At 33.7% G+C, this 23,726-nt stretch overlaps 1 protein-coding gene across 2 annotated transcripts in view; it reads right to left on the minus strand.

Moving 5' to 3' along the window:
• LOC145285960 (mitogen-activated protein kinase kinase kinase 2-like) overlaps nt 1-23,726 on the minus strand; it is a 578,382-nt gene that overhangs the window by 107,096 nt on the left and 447,560 nt on the right. For both annotated transcript variants that reach the window (XM_080134486.1, XM_080134485.1), the window contains one exon: nt 9,204-9,304. In XM_080134486.1, coding sequence (XP_079990612.1) covers nt 9,204-9,304 — 101 coding nt within the window. The remainder of the gene's footprint in view (nt 1-9,203; nt 9,305-23,726) is intronic.

A 23,726-nucleotide genomic window follows, 5' to 3' on the forward strand; every position in this document is an offset into this window, starting at 1 on the left:
CGAATTATTGTGAAAATTAATACGGAGAATAAAAAGTTAAAAAAAGAAAAAAAGTTTTAATTATTTATGGGACATAAGAGAAGTAGTTGCGTAAGAAAAAGAAGAAAAAGGGGAAGGAAGGGGTGCTTGGGAGGCAATAGCAGCTGCAAAAAGAAGTGGCTGAACAGGAGGAAATTAGAAATACAATGTGATCTGAGATCAAGCGCGCCAGTGCGAACAGAACACAAATACCTGTCAATTATCAGAGCAAAACATCCGCACTACAAACTAAGACGAGAACAAAGAAGTCAGAGCGAAAAAATTCACTGACATCATTTCACACAAATGACAAGAAACTCAAGTCACGTTTTCAATGCCATCCCCGAATTCAATAGGTCAAAGTTTTTCATTCATATCAAAAATTGTTTTTCAACAAAATTATCCAATGGAACGTAACAAGCTTCCGTTTATTACTGACAGAGACAATAGATAGCCCCTGAAAGAGTGCTTTCGTGCGGGAGTTCATGAGTCTATTGCGAAGCAAATATTGTGCAATAACCAACTGTACCTCATTTAAACCAGCATTATTCAAGTCCAGTGGAGATAATGCATAAAAGAAACATCAAAGGCATTGTTTCTCTTTGGGGAACTTTGAATTTTTTCTCCCGCTTTTTTTTTTTTTTTTTTTTCTCTCCCTCGTTGTGCCAATATTTTAATCGTTTTTAAACGTAAATAAATTTAATTAGTGTCCCCGTACTTTTGGCACATTTAATAAGTTCCCCATTAGAACTCTTTATTTTTCGACGCAATATTATTTAGGTTGCTATCGATTTTCTCCTGACGAGATGATAGCCGAAAGAGCTCTCGAGAAACTTCCGCCTATTACTTTTTTTAAAACTATATATAAATTATGTACCTCTAAACATTTATTTATATATATATATATATATATATATATATATATATATATATATATATATATATATATATATATATATATATATATATATATACACCCATTAGCTAAACGATGTAGTTACACGTGTTTTGTTGAATAGCGGAAGACACTAAACAACTTCTCAAAGACAAACGTATATTCCTCAAAAAACTGTTAGAAAATTTATTATATGGAATGAATAAGGATTTGAATGAGAAAAAGATAAAAAGAAATGGAGATATGTAATTTCTGAAAAATCACGAATAAAAAAAATTACTTATTGTATCGTTTACACCATCACGGCCACCACCACCACCACCACTTGCACAATGTCAGATTTATTAACTGCTAATATAGTCAGCATTTTTGATTACCTTAACCGGAGGATTGTTTTATCCTTGGCCCCAAAATCAACAGAATCTAGGCCATTTAAAAAAATGGCCTCGACTCTGTTGACTGTGGTATGTTCCTGGTTCTGTGTCCACCCTCCCAGGCTTTGCCTTCTTATTTGAAAAGAGGTTAGTTTATTGCTAATCACCTTAGGCATCCCCACCATAAAATGCCGATAGGGCTGCACAGATATTTTTTGCAGGCGAGAGTGTTCCTCCACTGAGCCGCTGGCTATTCAATCCCACTTTCTGACCCTTGTGTCACATCTTCCTGCCGTGGCAGGGAGATAAATAAGTTCTCGGGTGATGCATATGTTGGTCATCTTTCACAATGTGTGGTTGTGAAACCTGGTCAGTGAGGGTTGAGGACATGCATTGCATGATATATGTGAATGATGTGATGTATGTGTAATGCAGGTGTTAAAGACAGGCTCAGATCTGATGAGCACAGAGGAGAACTAAATTTGGGTGGTATAGGAGATGTGTGCAGAACATGAGACCTTGATGCTACGACCACGTTGAAAGAATGGATGAGTTCTTGGGTTAGTAGATTTAAAACAGTTCAAGAAGCAAGTTCAGTTGGCATAGGTAGGCCAAAAGAAAACATGGAAGGAATTGCTAATAATGGACTTGAGAGAAAGAGGGATAAATAAAGACTTGGCCAGAGATAAGTTAGTTAGGAATCAATTTCTTAAAGCTATCCAACGCAGGTGAGCAAATAAAATGGATGTTTAATCGATGATGATGATGATGATGAGGAGGAGGAGGGAACCATTATTTGGAAGCATCTTAAGAATATTTTTAGAAAAAAATTATAGATAAAAAATAAAAATGGTGGCTCTTAATTACTTTAAACTTTAATTCCAAAATAGGAAAAAAACCTAAAAAAGTATGTTCCTAAGCATTCACTCAAAACTTCAAAGTAGTGACATTTGGGAACGGGGGGGGGGGGGTCATTTTGTGGTGTAGTCAACAAAACGGAAAAAGGGTTATACAAAACAAAAACCAAAAGCAAATATGCAACAAATGTTACCAAAAGCAAGATAAGTTACTCTTCTTCCTTATTGCATAAGTTTTTTATGCTTTAACTTATTTAAAAATAATTTTGTGTAAAAAGACAAACAAAAAACAAAAATGGTGTCTAAAACCTATGTAAAAGAAAAAAAAAAACAAGATAGCAATGCATAACCACATGACGCATAGAGAATCGCTCAAAATTCTAAAATTAAACCGAAATACAGATACTAAATATACAATTCGCCCAATTTATTAGCTGTATTTCCGTCTAATTTTTAATATTTGAGCTATTCTCGAAACCTCATATGGTCATCTGTTTCCATCTTTTTTTTTTTTTCAAAACCTTTTTTTTCTTTTTTTTTTTTAATTCAGTAAGAAACGCTTTTAAAAAAAGTCAAAACACTTATCCAGTTAGAAGAGTAACTTATCTTGCTTTTGGTAATAAGTATTTGTTCCATTTTCTTTTTTTTACCCACTACAAAATGCTGGGTTTTTTTTCTTTTTCATAGCAATGTCACTGTAAAGAATCATTGCATCTTTTTGTTAGTATATATCTTTTCAAATGTAAAGATATGAAAAACTTCTTTCAGGCTTATATATATACAAACATCATGCTGCTGTTTAAAAAGTACATTTTTTACAAATCATTAAGCAACAGCCTCCCCTTCTTTCTTTAAACTTAAACTATTATGAGATGGACTTTACTGAAACTAAGTAGGTCAGCAAATGTTGTCAAGTTTCATGAGAGCTTCTCTTCTTATGACCAACATCTACGGAAAAAAAATTCAAAACACATCTTTCACTTATTGTCAATAAATCAATTTTAATGGAAACTGAAATCTCTGCTTGTATATTTAATATTTTTTTTAATGCAAATCGCTTCAGATAAGCCATGAGCGACTTAATATAAGGAGCTTAAAAATATACTACTTCAAGATAAAAAAAAAAAAATGGGCAATGATAAGTGTTAGACAGACAGAAAACACCAATTCTTACCCCTTTGTTAAAAACATTGCTCATAGAATGTGAGGAATAAAGGACAAAATAAGGGATGCAGAAGGTAAACCAAAGGTATACTATCTAGTCATGTATCTTTGGTAATCTCTTCTTTTAATCAGAAGTTTATGTAAAAATTTATATATATATATAAAAAAAAAACGTACAGAATATATAATATAGAAAAGTCTGTCTGTCTGTCTCCATTTTCAAACTCTATCTCCTCCAAAACTAAAAGTTGCAGAGCGGCGCTAGTGGCCTCAAATGATTGAATTTTTTTACAGGCCATTCTTTTATGGGTCTTTAGCCGGTTAAAATAGTTTTTAAGGGGTCAAAAATGAAAAAACATTTTATACATTTTATACATTCATCTTAGTTTATTTTTGATTTCTAATTTTTAATCAGTTCATATGAGCGTCATGTTGGTACAGTGGTAACGTCGCCAGCTTTGAATGTTACAGTTTTACTTTCGGTTTCAATTCTAGCTGATGGCACCCAAATACTTTTTTTTTTTACCTTTGAAATCACGACTCTCTCTCTCTCTCTATATATATATATATATATATACAAAATCTATATATATATATATACTCTCTCTCTCTCTATATATATATATATATACATACAAAATCTCTCTATATATACTCTCTCTCTCTCTCTCTCTCTCTCTCTCTATATATATATATATATATATATATATATATATATATATATACGAAATCTGGACAAATTAAAATATTATATTTAAGCATATTTTACGCCCACACAAAGCCCTCTCCCCACTAGTATAATATGATTATAGAGATGAAATTCTAAACATTTCATCAGATAGATCCTAACAATGTTGCTATAAATTAATTAATCATTATTTCTGCAGTCACCCAATTTATTTTTCAATTGAATTACATTGAAACCCTTTTTTAACCTGATTAGATAATCTGTTCAAAAACAGTATTATTCTATGAAACAAACAAACAAAACATGTATCCATGGCACAATGGATAAAGTGATGAATAATAATCAGTTCAAGTGATGGTCTTCTGGAGGTTGAATATTCAATCCTCAGAGCTAAGAATACAACTACTAATTACTTTAAACTTCTACCTGGTTAACAGAATGAGAACGAACCACGACCACTTCTTCAATTCTATTCCGAATTCCATACAAATTTACAGGTCAAACATAAACAAGGCTTTATGTTGCAAGTGAAACAGTTACATTTGCTAGTGATTTTTCCAAGTGGAAGCTAGAAATAATAAAATGATTATCTTTTATGATTATTTTTTACCAACAATCTTCCAAAACTCATTACTGAGTGAAAAATGTGTAGTGGATAAAATGCATGTGTACGGGTGTACAGATGTGAGCAGAGTCAGATGGAGTGGGGGGGGGTTTAGCTGGAGTCGGAGTCAGATTTCTAAGAGTACTAGGAGTCGGAGTCAGAGTCGGAATTTTTTTGTATCCGACTGACTCCTTAAGTCCAATAAATTTATTTTTTTTACATGGTTTTCCTGTTTGGTTTTACCAGTTGCACAATTTAGCAGTTTTTTTTTATGCTTTGGTTTTTATTTTTGGAGATATATTTTGTACTGTACTGCAATGCTTCTACTTCATCAAGATATTTCGGTCCATCGGATCGCTGCAAATCCTGTCTGAACAGCTGTTTTCGTTTTGGTTGTGAATGAACGGACAGTAGTAGTTCACAAGTCCAATGGAATGACGTAGTTGATACAAGGAGATGGGTACAGGAAAATCTTGAACTGCTTGCACTTTTGAAGGCAAGGGTGTAAATTCAGACTTGCTGATCTGGTATCCAAGGAAATCAAGGGAGTTGACACTAAATTCGCACTTCATAACATTAATTTTTAATCTATAGAATTGTAATGTTGGAAGACATCAGTTATGTGGGCGAAGTGTTGTTCCTGATAGGAACTTGCGATGAGGATGTCGTCGATATATGCAAAGACAAAGCGCAGTCCACGAAGGACTTTATCGAGAAACCTTCGGAATGCCTGGGCGACATTACGCAGTCCAAAAGGTAGCGGATGAATTCAAATAGTCTGAAATTAATGTTTTCCTTGGCAACGAGAATTTGGTTATATGCACGGATTAAGTCGATGCGCAAAAAAAAATGTAGAGGTGGATAAATCATGCAGGTATGGAATCGTGTATCTGTCAGCAACATTTGCTTTTTTTTTTTCTTTTTTTTACATAGGCATCACCACATTATCAAGGCCCAGAGGCCACTCAAGGATAAGGGTTAAAATGCTGCATTCAGAGCGTGATAATCTCTGCAGGGTCTCCAGTCTCCCTCCGATTTCTTTGGTACCATGTAAAGTGGGGATGACTATGGAATGCTGAAAGCCATCATGTGTTGAAATTCTGAGCGAGCCAGGGCTAACTTTTTCGGGGACAGCCCTCAAGGCTTTGTATGCATGGAAGCACCATAAGTTATGATGATGATGATGCTGCACATGATGGTTGATGTCTTCCGTGTGGGAAAAGGGTTGGGTGAGCTCAGAAAATTGGTTCAAAAGGTCTGCAAAAATTGCATTTGATGGACTTGCCATGCGGATATTTGGTATCTCACAGAAAAGCATACCGGTTTCTTATGGGTGCAAGGTTGTTTGCATTTGCGTACCTTATCCATAAAATGACGGCGGTAGTAACACCAGGTAGATTGTGAAGCAGATCTGCGACGTCGCAGTGAACTGCTTTCCAGATCAGAAGGTTGCGTGTTTAGATCATGTTGGAGTCACCAATCTTGTGGTGGATAAAATGTGTGTATGCGATGGTAGACATGTGAGCATGCATAAACTTGAAAAGTTTGTTGCGTGTAAATGTGTGCGAACAGGTAAAGTTCTGATAAGTTTGTTAATATTGCTGTAGACATTTCATTCGATTGTTCATGGCAGACATTAATGGTTCTTTTACCTTTTGTTCCAATTTTCTTATCACTTTGTTTTTCCTGGAAGTGGGGCATTTTACCGGATGCCAAACATTCTCCCATTAGTTTAGTTACTCCAACCGAGAGATCTTTTTAAGATTCTAACCGCCCCTTTAAGTGCTATTGTTTGTATTTCCTTTGCACTTGGTTCACTGGGTATATTCGCCAGATAGTTTTTTTAATTTCTTTTTCATTAGCCCGGTTGCTCCTATAATGACTGGTATGATTCATACCTTCTTAAGATTTCAATTTTTTTTCATGTCGTATATAAGTCCCTGGTATTTTGTTATTTTCTCCCTCTCTGCTCGATTAAGACCAGCATCATTAGGGACGCTTACTTCAACTAGGGTTGCCACAATCTCCTTCTTGTACCATATCACTATGTCAGGCTTAATAGCCCCATTTTCTAGGTATGTAGCTGTAGGAATTTCGTAGTCATAGTAGATGGTGTATGACTTATTTCCAACTGTTTTTCTGGTAAACATGTTTCCAGGATTTGCATGTACATGGGATATTCAGGTTTTTACAGATTGTCCAGTGGAGATAATGACACACTCCATTGTGTCGCACTGTATAAAAGCCGTCCCCCAACAGGACTTTACAACTGGATGTCAGGTGGCTCACACTCTCTACTTCTGTGTGGCAGAACCTGCATTTGTTATTGCTGAGACCGCTCATCTTTTTAAAAGCGTTGGTCATCAGGCCTTGATCTTGAGCGGCCATTATCATTCTTTCCTCATCATAGTGAATCATTCTCTCCTGATCATAGTGATACTTCGGGTATGTGTGCAGGGGGAAACTTGTTCTTCGTGTGCATCTTTTGGAGCGATGCTATTTCACATCTGTTCGTGTCATGTCGAGTCGCAAAAGAGGAAGAGAAAAGAAAGAAAAGGAAATGGAGAGAGAAAAGCAAAGGGTCAAAAGGAAATGACCTAGATGTCATGTCACTATGTCAAATGCTAGATCGACATTGTTTTTTTTTTTTGTGTGTGCTACTCTAACGTAACTTATTTTGTGTTCATGCGTTTGACACAGGCGAAACATTGTTATGGCAGTTGCACTAGTTCATCCCACCCACCCCACATAATTCCATTGTATGCTATTTACCTCCCCTTTTAATCACTAATGAGCCGCTAGCTATCAAGTCTAAAAAACACTCGAGGATAGGGGATTAATGAGATGGATAGTTGAATGATGAGAAATACTATGAGAAGACTGAAACCTCCACATATCGCCCACTCAAAACAGCTGAATCAGAAAACAGTAATTCTTCCCCATTTGTCAGAAATATCATTCTTGAATGTGAGGATGAAATGACAAAATAGGGAGGAAGTGAGTGCTATAAAGCTGCCAAAAGTAAATCCAAGATTTCTCTCTACGCTCCTACCATGTTTTGTCTTAACATTAAAGAGATTCAAGACTTTGTAAGCCTTTTCTTCTGTTCTTGTATTATTTTAGTATCTGTGTGCCTGTTCTGTGAAAATGATGGAATACTTTCATTTCTTCCCAACGACCACAAATTTTATAATTAAAACAACTTAGAAAAAAAAACAAAAAACAAAAAAAAAAAAAAAAAAAACGAAACAAAAAGAAAACAGTTGTATTTAGAAAACTAATTCTTGAAGCAGCTGCTTTGAGTAGCTACTGAATTACTTCCCTTGGTGTTAAATGTGAAGGCAAGTTATTTTTACATATGGATATGTAAACAGACAACACACATTTTATATTAGTAATTAAAATACAAGTATTTTCCTATATATCAGGTTTTTAGGAAAGTTATGTCCGTCTTTTAAGGCTAAAAAGAAAAAAAAAACACTTAGATTTATTAATTAATGCAGTCACTAAATAAGTATTAATATGTCCATTGATGTATGTTAGGGACAACCATTGTAATCTGCTTTAATATATTCAGGTACATTATATATATATATATATATATATATATATATATATATATATATATATATATATATATATATATATATATATATATCAATGAGTAATATCTATTCTATTTGCATTATTTTAGATGATGTCTAAAAGATAAAGAAACTACACTTGTCTTATATCCTAATTAATTCCGGAGAAGTTATTGTATATAGCTAGTCACCATTTTTAGATGATACATACTTTTGTCATCTTTCACAGATTGATGATGTATGGACATGAAACCTGGCCAGTGAGGGTTGCAAACATGCACTGCATGAAAAGAAATGCTATGATAATGACTAGGGCCATGACAACAGCATATTCTTATCATTGTTTTGACTCTCAAGTATATATCTGACACAGTCAGACACAGTTAATCACATCACTATATAAAAGCATATAAGATATGAATGGATACACTCTCGAGAGTCAAAACAATAAAAAGAATATGCTGTTGTCATGGCCCTAATAATGACACAATGGGTATGTAACAAGTCTTAAAAACAGAAATCTGATGACCTCAGAGAAAGAATAAATTTGTATACTCTAGGGAGACGTATGCAGAACAGTAGATTTCGATGGTATGGTCACGTTGAATGTGCACTGAGAGTTCTTGGATTATTAAATATAAAACAGTTGAGGTAGCAGGGTCAGTTCATTTGGAAAGGAAAACACAGAAAGAAGTGATAAAAATAGACTTGAGGGAAAGAGGGATAATTGAAGATCTGGGCAGTACTAGATTGGAAGTCAATTTCTACAAACATGCTAACATGTAAAACTGACATTAAACCAACGATGATGATGATGATTTTTAGTCTTTTGGGCAGTAGTATAGAATCATATTTTATCATTATTAATATTAGACCCACACTGCACAAAGACCAAGCATAGTTTTGTGAGAATAGTAACCATTCCTGGCTCTAGTTCTGGGTCCTACTTGCATATATGCCAGGCCTGTTATAGGTATGACCTTTCTCTAAACTTATTTAGTTGCTTCTTAGTGTCTTACCTGAATATTAGCATAAGCCGCTTTGATAACCTTCTGGTTTCCAAGTCGTAGGCCTCTTTCAAGCTCAGTCTTGATAGAGCCCATAACATCGTCAAGGTCATCTGAAATCGACAAAATTAAAAGTGAAATGTTTTAATAAAGCATAAATACAGCAAATGTTTGTTATATTTATTTTTTTTATCTCTTAATTATACCTCTTTGGGGATCATCTCCTTTTTAAATTTAATAATTCTCACATCAATCCTTATGAAATAGATTTGTAAAAAAAAAATACTCATATATATCGAAGTTGTAAAGTCAAAATCGAAATCAAAGCAAATTTATTGCTTTGGAATCAAAACTTAAATTATTATGGAGACAGAGTAATAGTTCTTTAGGTCTTTTCTATAGCGACAATTTTATCATTCCATCCTGTATTCGCCCATAACAGTAAACTGAATTAATACAATAGTATATTTTCGGTTTCAAACAGACAAATACCAAGTCTCTATTAGTAACAGATGACTAGTGAACTGGTGTAATTAGCCAAATGGATACTTGAGGATTATGGAATCAGTTAGACTAAGTTCAAATCCTAAGAGATCTACTATTATGTTCTATGACACACTAATACTACCCAGAATCTCCAATTTCTATCCTGCTAGTGCTAAGTATAAAAAAAAAACAGCTTGTGTTCAATTAATTGTATATAAGTAAAGAATCGTTCACAACAAGAACCAAATGATAAAAATGGGAGTGATATGCCATAAAACGAATAAAACAAACCAAACCTCAAAAGTTACATGGTTCTGGAGTTATATTATAAGCATGGATATACATAGATGATAATCCCCAGTCTAATGAAATTAATTGCACATTTAAAAGGTAAGTACAATTTAATTGAAGTAAGAATATATTTTCAGTTTCAAACAGACTTATACCAAATCTTAACAGATGTTTAGGGAAGTGGGTGGTGTAATTGGCCAAATGGATACTTGAGGATTATGGAATTAGTTATACAAATTCAAATCCGATAAGATCTACTATTCTGTTCCATGACGCATTGATACTATCCAGAACCTACATTTTCAATCTAGCTAAGTCTAGAAAAAAAGAAACAGCTTGTGTTCAATTAGTCGTATATAAGTAAAGAACCGTTCACAACAAAAATCACATCATCAAAAACAGGGGATTGATATGACATAAAACGGATAAAACAAACCAACTCTCAAAAGAATTGGTCAGATGGTTCTGGAATGATATTGTAGGCATGGATATACATATATGAATAGACATGAAGAATCTCTTTTAAAATTTACTCAAGGTTAGAGTTAGTAATGGAGTACGAAATAATGAAGTAATCGTATTTCCTGTTTTTAGTCTTCAGATTAAAAATTATCCTTTTCTTCTCTCTTACATTTTGTCAACAGATTTGCCTCTCACCACTCCTCCCTCCTTTCTGTGTTCGAATTGGGTTTCATCTTTCCTACGTCATGTTGCTTAACTAACCGTTTCGTATCTCCCCAAGTAGCCGACAGTAAAAGACGAAAACAGAAAACTTGCTTTTCCTTACTAGCTTTGGTCAACAGACCGACATCATAAAGGATAAGTTATTTTTGCAAATATAAAAAAAAATTGAGATAGGAAATAAAGAAAACAAGGCCCTTTCAAGAACGCCCCTTGAAAATCTGACGCGATGTTTGATTATTTTTACATTTTACTAACATTTAGTTGTAAAAAAATAAATAAATAAAATAAAGAGGGAAAGGTGTACAGTTCCGTGTTAAAGGAGACAAAGGAAAACTGTTTGAATAATACAACAGGTAGTAAAGATGATTAAAAAACAACAAAGAAAATCCAAGTCACTTGAAAAAGAGAAGATAAAAAAAAGCAAAAGAAAATGTATGTCAATATATGCAGGTAGATAATCATATCAGGAAAGTGAATAGGCTTTACTTTATGACAATATTAGCACAGGAAAATCGTTGGAGTATATAGAATCGTGGAGTTCAAACCAGAGTTACACAGTTGGAAAGTATAATGGCCAACTCTGGACTTTTAGAATATCAAAAAATGACGACTTCTACTCCTGGAATTAAAAAAAAAAAAAAAAAAAAAAAAAAGAAAATCCTGACTCCAACCCTTTTTTTTTTTTTTTACATAGGCATCACCACATTATCAAGGCCAAGAGGCCATTCAAGGATAAGGGTTAAAGAGTGTACAGTAGAAATTGGACAATATAGTAATCATTAGTAATGAAAATTTTGGTAAATTTTATAACTTATATGGAACGGCTCATCAAGAACTTATTTACGTTAGACTTGAAGACAACCATATTGTAGTCAGCAGGAAAACGGAAGACAATTCCACAGGCGTGCAGTTCTAAGAAAGAAGCTTTGTTCATGGAATCTACGTTTAGGTTTAGGCACAGATAAAGAGTGGGGGGAATTATTGATAGTTTTTACAGCTAGACAAGTGTTTCTTGTGAAAGTTTGGCGAGGGGGGACCATAGATTGAAGCTCAGTCGAACACTTTCCATGAAAATAACGATACATCAGAGACAAACTCGCAACATCTCGTCTGTGAGATAGAGGTTGCAAGGAAGAGAAAAGGACATCTCCTACGAGGCTACGAAGTCTATTTTGAACTCTATCAAGGCAGGCCAAGTCCTTTCTAGCAGCTCCTGCCCAGATGTGGCAACAGTATTCCATCCTTGGACGTACCTGGCTCTTATATAGATAGAGAATAGCATCAGCAGTGAGATATTTACCGGATCGATAGAAAGATCCCACCATTTTTCCAGCGGCCTTGGCAACAGATTTGATATACATGTTCCATTTAAGATCAGGAGTAATGGTCAAGCCCAGAAGCTTGTCAAAACTAGAGGCCTCCTGAAGACGAGAGCCATTCATTTCAATTGATGCCAGATGTGGATCAGAATGTTGATGATGTAAAGAGAGAAGCTTGGTTTTAGATGCATTAAAAGTAACCAGCCACTCCTTACCCCATTGTACTACGTGCTCAAGATCAGAGGAGAGAGAATTAGAGATAACTTGGTCGTTTACTGTCTTAGATGTGCTACCATAAATGGTAGTGTCGTCAGCATAAATGTCTACAAATGATGTAAGGATGTGATTTGGAAGATCCTTAAAATTCAAAAAATATTTCAACTTTGATTGTAAGAATTTAAAAAAATTCCGACTTCTAGAAATTAAAAAAAAAATCCGACTGCTAGAAATTAAAAAAATAAATAGATAAATAAATAAATAAAACCTGATTCCTAAAAATTAAAAAAAAAAAAAATGACTCGTAGAAATTAAAAAAAAATCTGACTCGTAGAAATTAAAAAAAAATCTGACTCCTAGAAATTAAAAAAAAATCTGACTCCTAGAAATTCAATTCTATAACAGCACAATAACATAATGATGGCAACGTAACTTATCTCCCCCCTCCCGGAGTATGAATGGGTGAAAGAGTAATTATTATATTTTTTTTTTATTTGGAAGTGACTACTTATCAAGCCCCGAAAGCCACTCGAGGATAAGGATTAGTAAATGTAAGGTGGTGGTGTAGTAATCACTAATGGTGTATAAAGTAGGTAAAATTTGATTATTTATGGAGACGGCTTTACAGAAACTTGTGTGTATACTATTATACCTTTCCTTTGAGAGAGTGGGTTTGTTTACCACTGATTGCCAGGGGCACTTTTACCAGGGAATACCGACAATTCCATTTTTAGCTATTTTTGTATCCGGTCAAAGTGACACGATTTAGGGAGCTCCTTTCCTCCCACTTTCTAGCTAGTGTTGTGCCACATCTAGCTGCTGTGGAAAGGGAGAGGGATAAACAATCAAAGAGAAATATGTGATGGTGGATATGTAGCTTTGTTTCGTTGGAATTGTATGTAAAGCAGCATTCACTCAGAGTGAGCTGAGCAAACTCCATCCATCCTTTCACTGTGCCTCTCACAAAGGCTGCTGCAAAGAAAGTAGGCTCCCTCTACTATGCTAGAAAATTACTCACACCAAAGAGCACCCTATATCTTTAAAAAGCCACAATTCGCCCATGCATGGAGCATTGTTGCTACATCTGGACTGGTACATCTACTACTAGTCTTTCACACTTAGAATTTAAAAAAGAGATCCCGAAGGTATACTATGTTTGATCATATGTCAAGAACATCACCAACATGACCTCCCACAACACTAATAGATCCTGCACTATCAGCCAAGCTCTAACCTTTGTTTCATTGCTGCAATCTTGCATCTCTGTGCTTGTTGTACAAGTACTTCAATGAAATATGCTAACACTTGTGTTCCCTCAACGTACGTACTCCAAACTAACCTAACAAGCAGCAAAATCCCCCCCTTTGCTGTTGAGGTTCCTAGATGCTAGAAAGTTTCTCTCCTCAGACTGCTAGACTTTGAAATTCCTTTCCTGTTTCCTGCTTCCCTGGCTGTACTAACCTGCAGAAGTTAAAATGTAATGTGGACAGACATCTCGCTACTCAATTCCCCACAGTTCTCTGTTAGACACAATCCCAAATAATAGCTCTTTATGTTCAAAGTGGCAATATGCCTTGCTTGGAGTAAAAATGAGTGAAAAAAATAAAAATTAAAAAGACCAACCACATCTTAGGATTTAAAGTCGATTGAGTGATGTCTAGCCACTCACTGTTCCAATAGCAGCCTCCATAGATACAAGGGCCCAGGTTCCTATTTACTTGCCTTCTCACAAGGGCAGAGTTAGACACAAGTTCGGTTTTTAATGTGGGGAAATCCAGCTCTCCCAAAATAGAAATAAAAATTGTCTCAGTGATGAAGTATTTCTCCTCCACTGATCGGGGACAGAAAAAGTAAAGTGTAACATCAGAACAGATACTACACTGCGATCCTGTCGGGAAGGCCAAAGATTAAAGCAACTTTACATCAGCAAACTTTCTCTTTGTCTACTACATTATTTTTTTTTTTAACCCCTTTTCTCAGAGAGGAACTAGAATAGATCCTGATGACCTTGACATTGCTGTATTACCTGTCAAGTTCAATATTGATAAAGCAGGAAATATGGAAGGAAGCTAGGGACAAATTTATGCAAATTTGAGAAAAATATCAAAATGAAAATGGTTATAAAAGGATCATGCAACAGTACTCTGATTTTTTTCACAGCTATTTCTCGTATGCTGATTAGAGTTGTGTGTATGTGTGTGTGTGTCCAGAAAAAGGAATGAGCTGGATGAAGAAGGTGGAGATGGAAAGGGGAAAACGGAGGGGGAGGAAGAGAGAGAGGGGGGGTGTTAGAAGCTATGTCACACTCTAGTCCCGGGCAATGCCGGGTGGCCCTGCTAATGTAATATAAAGAAAAAAAAAAGCGGGTAAATGTTGAATACAGACATTGTGTTAGGACGAAACTATTTTAGTTTTATCAATAGAAAATGGCGCAAATCTGTGTATGAAAGGCAAACGTCTAAATCCAGATTATCCCCCCTTTTCTCCCCTCTTTTTCTTTTTTTTATTTTTTATTTTGAAAAGATAAATCTCGCCTATACAAATCTTAAAATAGATATTTGAAAGATTACAGAAAACACAGGTAGGTAAAAATAATTCACCCGAGGCATGTGAATTTATAAATAACACCAAGTATGGCAAACTGATTTTCTAACAATCAAAAAAGATACTTAGAAAGAGTTCCTAAGAGAGCTATTTTTTTATTTATTTATTTTTTTTTTGGTTTGACAAAGAAAAAAAGTGCATTTCAATAGGATTCAGATTTCCCTTTCCTTTTCTCGGAAATACTTGAATCTTTTATTATTTGGATTAATCAGACTACTGTTCTCATATTGAGTGTTATTTTTACAATTTTTCGGCCAATGTAATCTCCGACTTTTTTCAGGTGTATCTTGATGAATGCTGCAATCTTTTGTTTTTTTTTAACTCTGGAATTAGCACAAAATTTTGAATCGAACCCTTTAAATCCATGGAGGTAGCATGCTCAAGTTCTGTTAGCCATTACCAGATAGATGTCCAAAATAATTTGTGATTGTATTTTTAGTGGGGTGAACCTTCAACGTCTAGAAGAGTGTAATTTGCAACAGAATTTTATCAAGTATGTTATCCGTTACACCACAAGTCTTTGAAATACTCAGAATACAATTGCAAATTACATAGGACTTCTATTCAGTCATGGCTGATGGAGTGAGAGCATGTTACCTTTGTGGATTAAATAAAGCATTCCATTAAAAATTCTGTGCAGATTCCCGAGTTTGACAAGATACACTTGAAGATCAAAGGTTACATCTGATGAAACGCTGTGAAAATAAAAACGAAGAACGGTAGTCTGAACACGAATTATCAATCTTCATTTCAAAAATTCAGAAACATTGAATCTTCTATTTTAAGAGGATTTATGAGACAACTTCACGTGTATGTCTTTGCTTACGTCAACATTAGTTAGTTATTTTGTAGCAACAAAGTTTACCTTTTCATCCACAAAATGAAAAGTGTTTAAAACCGTTTCTACGCATATGACTCCCAGCTTACATCCGCTTGAATTACTAAAACCATTTTGAGGCAATCAGAGACATCTCTCTGAATTTGTTTAATTTACCCTTTTGACCCACCCTGAGTGCATATAAGTCAAATTTTAACCTTCAATAAGCAAGTTGAGCTCCAAATTGTGCTGGTCTAACTTATATTTCGGTTTGGTCAGGCAAAAATCTCATTTTGCAAGTCTGCTATTCAACCTAAGAAAACTAGTACCATTTTAAACCTAAAAAAAAACAAAACAAATTAAAGAATAAATAAAATAAAATAAACATCTCTTAATTGTTTTTAAGTTGGAGTTGTAGTTTTTGTTTATGAGGAAAATTGATATGTTGCAGCACTGATTGAATCAAACAACAATCTTGGACTAGCACAACGAGTGGGATGATCACGGCCTGCGCAGTGATCGCACATATTCATCTATAATATAAGTCTCACCTATCTGTTTAAATGTATGTATGTATCTATGTTTGTATGTATCGCAAAACTTTCGACAGAGGCAACAGATTTTCACGAGATCAGTATCATTTTGAAGCTCAACCCTTCGGACGACAAATATAAAAAAATTGGCCAAAAATATTAATTCCTTCACCCTCAACTGGGCACTTTTCTACAGGGAGGGGTCGCTTATTTTGCCGGTATTTTCAAAAGTCACCCCCTCTTTTTGATTGACAAGCCTTAATTTAAACCTTCATCACTTCCGGTTTGGCGATGGGTCCAACAGCAAAGATTTCAGGGTTTTTTTGTTTTTCACATTCTTTTCCTCCTTCATGGTATGGGTTCGAGCCTGCCTACTACTATTTTATTTATTTATTTATTTTGCTCAACACACACCTCCTGGGCAATGCTGGGCACCCAAGCTAGTGTTTATAATAGAGCTAATATCTACATCATACCAACTTCCCTTTCTTCTCTGTCGGGCTTGAGGAAAACTAAATTAATTTCTCTATTCTTCTGCATTTTTTCTTTTTTTTGTTTACTTGCCTCCCCGCGAGGGCAGAGTTAGACATGAGGTCGGTTTTTAATGGGGGGGGGGGAAACCAGCTCCTAAAAAAGAGGCACTATGGTCAGTAACAAAAATAAAAAATATATTAACCATGAAGGATTTCTCCACCATTAACATCTGAAGAACAGATGCTACACTTTGATTTTGACTCGTATTTCTGTGAATGTTGCCTAAGCATATCCTGGTAGCTTACGTAAACTGACAGAATATGGCAAAAACGCTCGGCCAATAAAAAAAAAAAAAAAAATCGATTGACCGTGTGACTTTTCAAATGTACTGTGTGTTTAGCCAATGGAAATCTCAGCAGACAACAGTTAATCACTCTGAGTCTTTGGAAGATGTGACCCCACTGAAAAGGAGGGTTTTTGGTGACAGTGCCAAACCATAATGCTGAAACCCTAAAGTACATTCTGCCGAGGACAACAGTCGTATGTGACTGTTAGAAAACCTACTGGAAATTAGGATCAGAAGGGCTCTAATACCTAATAGAGAACCACAACCTTAATTTAGTAGACCTTACGATGAAGACTACTACGAATCATGTGAAGATGATATGGAAACAAGCAAAATAATGCAACAATAAAGACTGTGGAATCAGCCGGGAGTTACTTGATAGAATTTATGAGGAGACAAAAATTTGGAAATAATTCATTCGTTTCTATCATAAATCATATCGCAGAAAGCTACTCAGTTGGGGAGCTTCCTTCTATTTCCTCTAGCCCTTTTCATCCCTCTTTCCAGCTGACTGAAAATATTCCTAAGGAAATAACCTGTCCTCTAACTTTAAAAGGAAAAAAAGAGAATTGAAATCTAAAAGAAGAAAATAAAATTTCCCCCCAGAAAAATTTTTACAATTTAAAAAAAACAAAATAAACGAAAAATATAAAAAGACAATAAAATATCTTTTCCAAAAAATTTCCTCACAAAAATTTTTTTCATTTCTTATTGTTTTCAGATAAAAAAAACTCTTAAGAAAAAAATTCATTTGTTGATATGTTTTCAGAAAAAAAAAAAAAAACTTTTCTTACAAAAAACATTCAAAAACTATTCTTACATAAAATAAAAACTGTTTTCGCTTGTTACTACATATTATTTGAACAAAAAATAAGCATTCATGAAACTTATGGTAGGCTGATGTTATAGTTTTAATTTAATTTTCATTTTTCTTCATTGTAATTACCATACAATGTTTTTTTTTGTTTTTTTTGAACGTTTTAAAATTTTATTAGCACTCGGCATATTCCGGCAGTTTACATAAGTTGCTAAGATATGCCGAGGCAACATTACGGAAATATAGGTCAGTAAATGCAAAAGTACCAACTTCTTAACTCACACACAGACAAATCATATGCATGAAAAGAAATTGGAATCTTAGAAAGATCTCCATCATTCCAGTAATTATAGGAGCAACTGAACTCATGAAAAGGAATTAAAAAAAACTACCTGGCAAATATACCCGGTAAACAAAGTGCACGAAAGATACAACCAATTGCATTTACAGGGACGGTAAGAATCTTAAAAGATCTTTTGGTTGGAATGAATGAGATAGCGGATGAATGCCTGGTATCCAGCAGGATGCCCATTTCCAACGAGAACAAAATAATAAGAAATGAAATTTGAATATATATATATATATATATATATATATATATATATATATATACACACACACACATGCACTCACTATCACACTAACGTGACACACAAGATACCTATACTTTTTCAATGCCGTCTACTGATTGAAACAAAATTCATAGACATTCATTTTAATACTTGTAACATTTCTCACTGAACGTTCTACAATGAAAACAATTGGAAATTAAGTGTTTTTAATAACTTCCAATGAAATGTAAATTTGTGTGATTCAGTGGGGAAGTTTCTTTCGATTTCTCTTTTGTGACGTGTGGATAGTACACATCCCTTAAATTATCAACTCAGGCTTCCTCAGTATCTTAACTAATAAATCCCCTTTTTTGCTTAAGGACTCTCAAAATATGCCTTCTAATATTTGTAAGCATCCACTTTTAAATATATATATTTTATGAACTTACGTTTCGTACTTATTATTTTCTCTTTTTTCTCCAGCTTTTTTTTGTTCACTTGCTTTTTCTCCTGATGATGATTTGATGAAGAATCGAAAACGTTTGTGATACATGTTGATTATTTTTTATTTTAACACAAAAAAATCGAATCATAAAAGGTAAAATAAGCAGAAGCTTTGCTATTTTTAACAATCTTTGCTTATATACAAGTTAAATCACAAATTTGAATTTTTGCCTTATTAAATATTATGGTGATATAATATTTTCCAGACCATCCCAGCCAAAAAGGTAAAGCTCAATATATAAAAAATAGAGCAAAATATAAATGTAAGAATTAAAGTTACATTCTATGGATTAAAATACATATAATCCTTATTTTGAATATATTTTTATATAGTTTAATCCAAGGAATTAATTCTTTAATTCGTACACTTATATATATATATATATATATATATATATATATATATATAAAATATTTCAGAAGAAGTAAAAGTTAATTTTCTTTATTTTATTTTATATTAAAATCTGTATATTTAGTTTGCATTTCAATTTGGTAGTGAAAAATTTTAAATTAAAAAAAAAAAAAAAAATGAGCTAAACAAACTGCAAGTGCGTGCCCCCCCCCCTCTGGTGCTGCATGTGAGATGACGCCTCAAAAAAGAGTTAAGAAATTAGGAATGTGGGAAGTGTGAAGGGCCAACGTTGCCTTCACGTTTTCGCTAAGTTTCAGAAAAAATCCAATGGATGGGGTAAAAAGTGTCATATTTTGCAATTTGTGGGCCGAATCCCAGTGAAAATGGACAACAGTGCAATGTCACGCCTTAAGACATGTATATTTGAATTCAATAGTGTAGAAGCGCAAAAAAAAAAAAAAAAAAAAAAAGAATAGACTTAAAAGAAAGAGGGATCAATAAAGATCTGTCCAGATATAGGTTTGTTTGGGAGTCAATTTTTAAAAGCCGTCCTACACATGCTTAGCATATAAAGCAGACATTAAACTGATGATGATGATGATGACGACGGTATTTAATAAATGAAAAGCTAGATGGATAAATGATCAAGATAAACAGGTGACAATTTTTTGTTTTAAATAGGTGTAACATTTGACGTCATGAATGCGGACATATCTTAAATTCTCAACTAGTTCTAATAAAAAGGGCTAAAAAAAAATGCCCCCCCCCATTCCCGTTGGCAATTATTTTAACCTGCTTACCTGGTAAATTCTTAAAATAGACACTTTGAAGATTAAGGTGAGAAAAAAAATAAGACAGGTGGTTAAAACTATGCATCCCCACTTCAACATATGCGCATGGACTTAATTTCACCTGACAAAAAATTTATTTCCTTTTTACATAATCTAAACGTTTCCCACAGGCATATAGAATTCCAAAATCCCGGACATCTAGTACTACAAAATCCCGGGCACCTAGGACTCCAAAACCCCGGGCACCTAGGACTCCAAAATCCCGGGCACCTAGGACTCCAAAATCCCGGGCACTAAAACTCCAAAATCCCAGGGACCTAGGACTTCAAAATACCAGGCTCCCAAGGACTCCAAAATACCAGGTACCTACTAGAACTCTAAAATACTCAGTACTTAACATTCCAAAATCCCCGACTCCTAGGATTGCAAAATCGGGTAATTTCAATAGTTTTAACGTCTGTTTTACCTAATTTTCTTCATCTTTCCAACTGTTTTATTTTCCATTTCGCAATTTCCAGGTTCGTTAGGAGCAGAATTAAGCAGACATGTAATGATGTAAATAACAGGAACAATCTTTTACTGCTTTTTTTATTGTTAAAATAAAGTTGTATCTACGACGTTTAAACTGATGAGAATATCGATAAACAACAATTAAACAAATCCAACTGTTAGCATTCTCACGAGTGTAATTCCGTCTTCTTTGAAAACTACGACTGCCTCTGCAACCCTGCTTGAAACTATGTGTGTGTGGAGGAGAACTAAAAAAAAGCTGATGAGGACAATAAGAATCATCAGTTAAGATATGCAAATGGAATTTGGAATGGAAAAGTGTTTCCTACTAAAATTGAACAGAGAAGATAGTACCCAACTGAGAAAAGAAGATGATGCTGATAAACATCTGATTTCCAACGGTTATCGAAAGAAGCCGAGAGTGATTGAAACCTAGCAGACTCCAGGAAACACTATATGTTGTTACCAATGAGCAATCATCAATCACTGATAATGACTCTTGTGAGAACTCCTAATGAGTTAATAATAATAACAACAACTGCAAAAAGGATCTAGAAAATGCAATAAATATAGCCAGAATCTTCTGCCAGGCCATGTAAATGGTAAAATGTGCACTACTGGAAATGAAAAAGGGCACAACTAAAAACAGCAGAGGATATGGAACTTCCCAACTGGGTAGAGATGAAAATATTTAGCAAACATGATACATAAATATCTAGGAGTTTGAGAAACAGACATGAAAATGAAAGAAATGATTGGGAAACACCTAATAAATAATAACTCAAAAGATTGATATGATGAAATGTAGCAATTAGTGTGTGTGTATATATATATATATATATATATATATATATATATATATATATATATATATATATATATATATATATATATAAAAGTTAGAAAAGCATTTCATCCAAGGCATGGAAATTGTTAAACAATAATGTTTTTACTATATAGGCTTTAAAAATAAAGGTACAAGATTCAATTTGAAATTTATTTAAAGTGCACTTTTATAAATTTTACAAAGTAAGGTATAAAAATTTAATTTAAATTGAATAAAAAAAATTACCTTGGATTTATTTTATGTAATGTACATTCTGTTGCACTTTAAAAAAATCATTGAAAATTTTATATCTATATCATTAATTGCTAGATGAAAGATAATGCTTTTAAAGTGCACCAAAATGTACAGTACATAAAATAAATCCAAGGTAATTTTTTGATTCAATTTAAATTAAATTTTTATACCTTACTTTATAAAATTTATAAAAGTGCACTTTGAAGATAAATAAATTTCAAATTGAATCTTGTACCTTTATTTTTAAAGCCTATAGTAAAAACATTTTGTTTAACAATTTTTATGCCTTGGATGAAATGCTTTTCTAACTTGTATCTTATCTTTTTAAGATTATATTTTAAAACTCTCCTTCTCTCTATTTCAGTTTGTATTTCTCCTCACACCACAACTCATTTTTTGCAACCCCCTCTTTGTAATACAGGTCTGAATGAGAAAATCTGAATTTTTTTTTAACAAAAACTTCAAAATAACTTTTTTAGATTAAATTTTTTCAATTTCTTTCAGAATAGAAAATCTTTAAAATTTAATAAGGAACATATTTCATATAGGTTTCATTAACAACCAGTACATAATAATCATTATTCAATACATAACGAGAAAAATAGAGATGAAAATTTCAAAAGGACTGAATAACTGGTTACGGTCAATAGTAGTCCTCGCCAGCGAAAGTCTTTGTTATTCTATTATTATTTAAAACGAGGACTAATATATATATGAATTGGGTATATTTAGGCAGCATTTTTTCATTAAAAAAAAGCAAAAAAAAAAACATTGTTAAAAACACCAGAAAGCTTCTGCTTGATTATACATTTTTAATTTATTTTTTTGGATTTTTTTTTATGATGTTTTTTATGTTAAAATTAAAAACAAATTAATATAAGTTCGATACGTATCATGAAAGTTTTTGACTCTTTATCGAATCATTGCGTATCATGAACGTTTTACATTTTTTGATCGTCGAATCATCATTAGCTACTTTTTCACTTGATGATGATTTGACGATCAAAAGTTTTCAATTTATTGGTGAATCATCATGTATCGTGAACGTTTTTGATAAAACGTTCATGATACATGATGATTACAACAATAAATCGAAAACTTTCATGATACATATAGAACTTCTATTATTTTTTTTTTATTTTAATACAAAAAAGATCATAAGTAAAAAAAAACGTATAATGAAGCAGAAACTTTCAGTTATTTTTAATAATCACTTATAAAAGGTCCAAAGGCCACTCAAGGACAAGAGCTAAAGGTTTGTGTCAATGGTGAGACAAACACCCTGATGATTGCAGATAATGGTTGGATCTTCACTGAAATTGATTATTTAATGGGATGGCTCAAACTAAAAAATTTTAACATTGAACTTGGAAACGACCATGCCACAGTTGACTGGGAAGCAGCCCTCTAGTATTGTGTTCCACAGACAATTCTTGGGAAATAAACTCTGTTTAGTTTTATAAATACAAAGAAAAAACGAATTATTTACATTGGTTATAGCTAGATGTGTTTTTGCTGTGGATGTGTTACAAAAGGCAACCAAAGATTGGCGCTCAGTCGAGCATCTACCATGAAAATAACAATAAAGTAGAGAAAAACAAATAACGTCTCTTCTGTAAGAAAGAGACTGCAGGACAAAGAGAAGAGAAGATCCTCCAATAGAATCCTGGTCTATTTTGTATTCGGTCAAGGCAAGAGAATGTGCTCTGAGCGATACTTTTCCAGGAGTGGCAACAGTATTCCATCTTAGGTTGTATTGGCTTTTATACAGGTACAGGATTACGTCAGGAGTGAGATACCACTTGGAACGGTAGAATGATGCAACCATTTATCCAGAGACCTTAGCAACAGATCTGATCTAAGAATTCCATTCCAGGTCTGTGGTAAATGTCAGTCCTGGAAACTTATCTAAGTAGAATAATAAGATTTTAAAGTGAAATCTATATATTAATACGATAGCGTGTGTGTGTGTGTTTTTTTGTGTGTGTCACACTTACATCTTTTTGCTTGTACTGTTCATAACTTTATGTGCATATGTATATATATATTAAAAAGTTTGACTCCTGTCCAGGTAATCTACATCTAAAATTTCAAGTGTTTAGACCCAAAATTGATGGAGGAGTTTGGTAGAGTCTGCAAAGGCCAACTCTTTCAATTTG

This window comes from Euprymna scolopes, chromosome 10 (genome assembly GCF_053919585.1).
Source record: "Euprymna scolopes isolate OS-2025 chromosome 10, ASM5391958v1, whole genome shotgun sequence".
In the NCBI taxonomy this organism is placed as follows: domain Eukaryota; kingdom Metazoa; phylum Mollusca; class Cephalopoda; order Sepiida; family Sepiolidae; genus Euprymna; species Euprymna scolopes.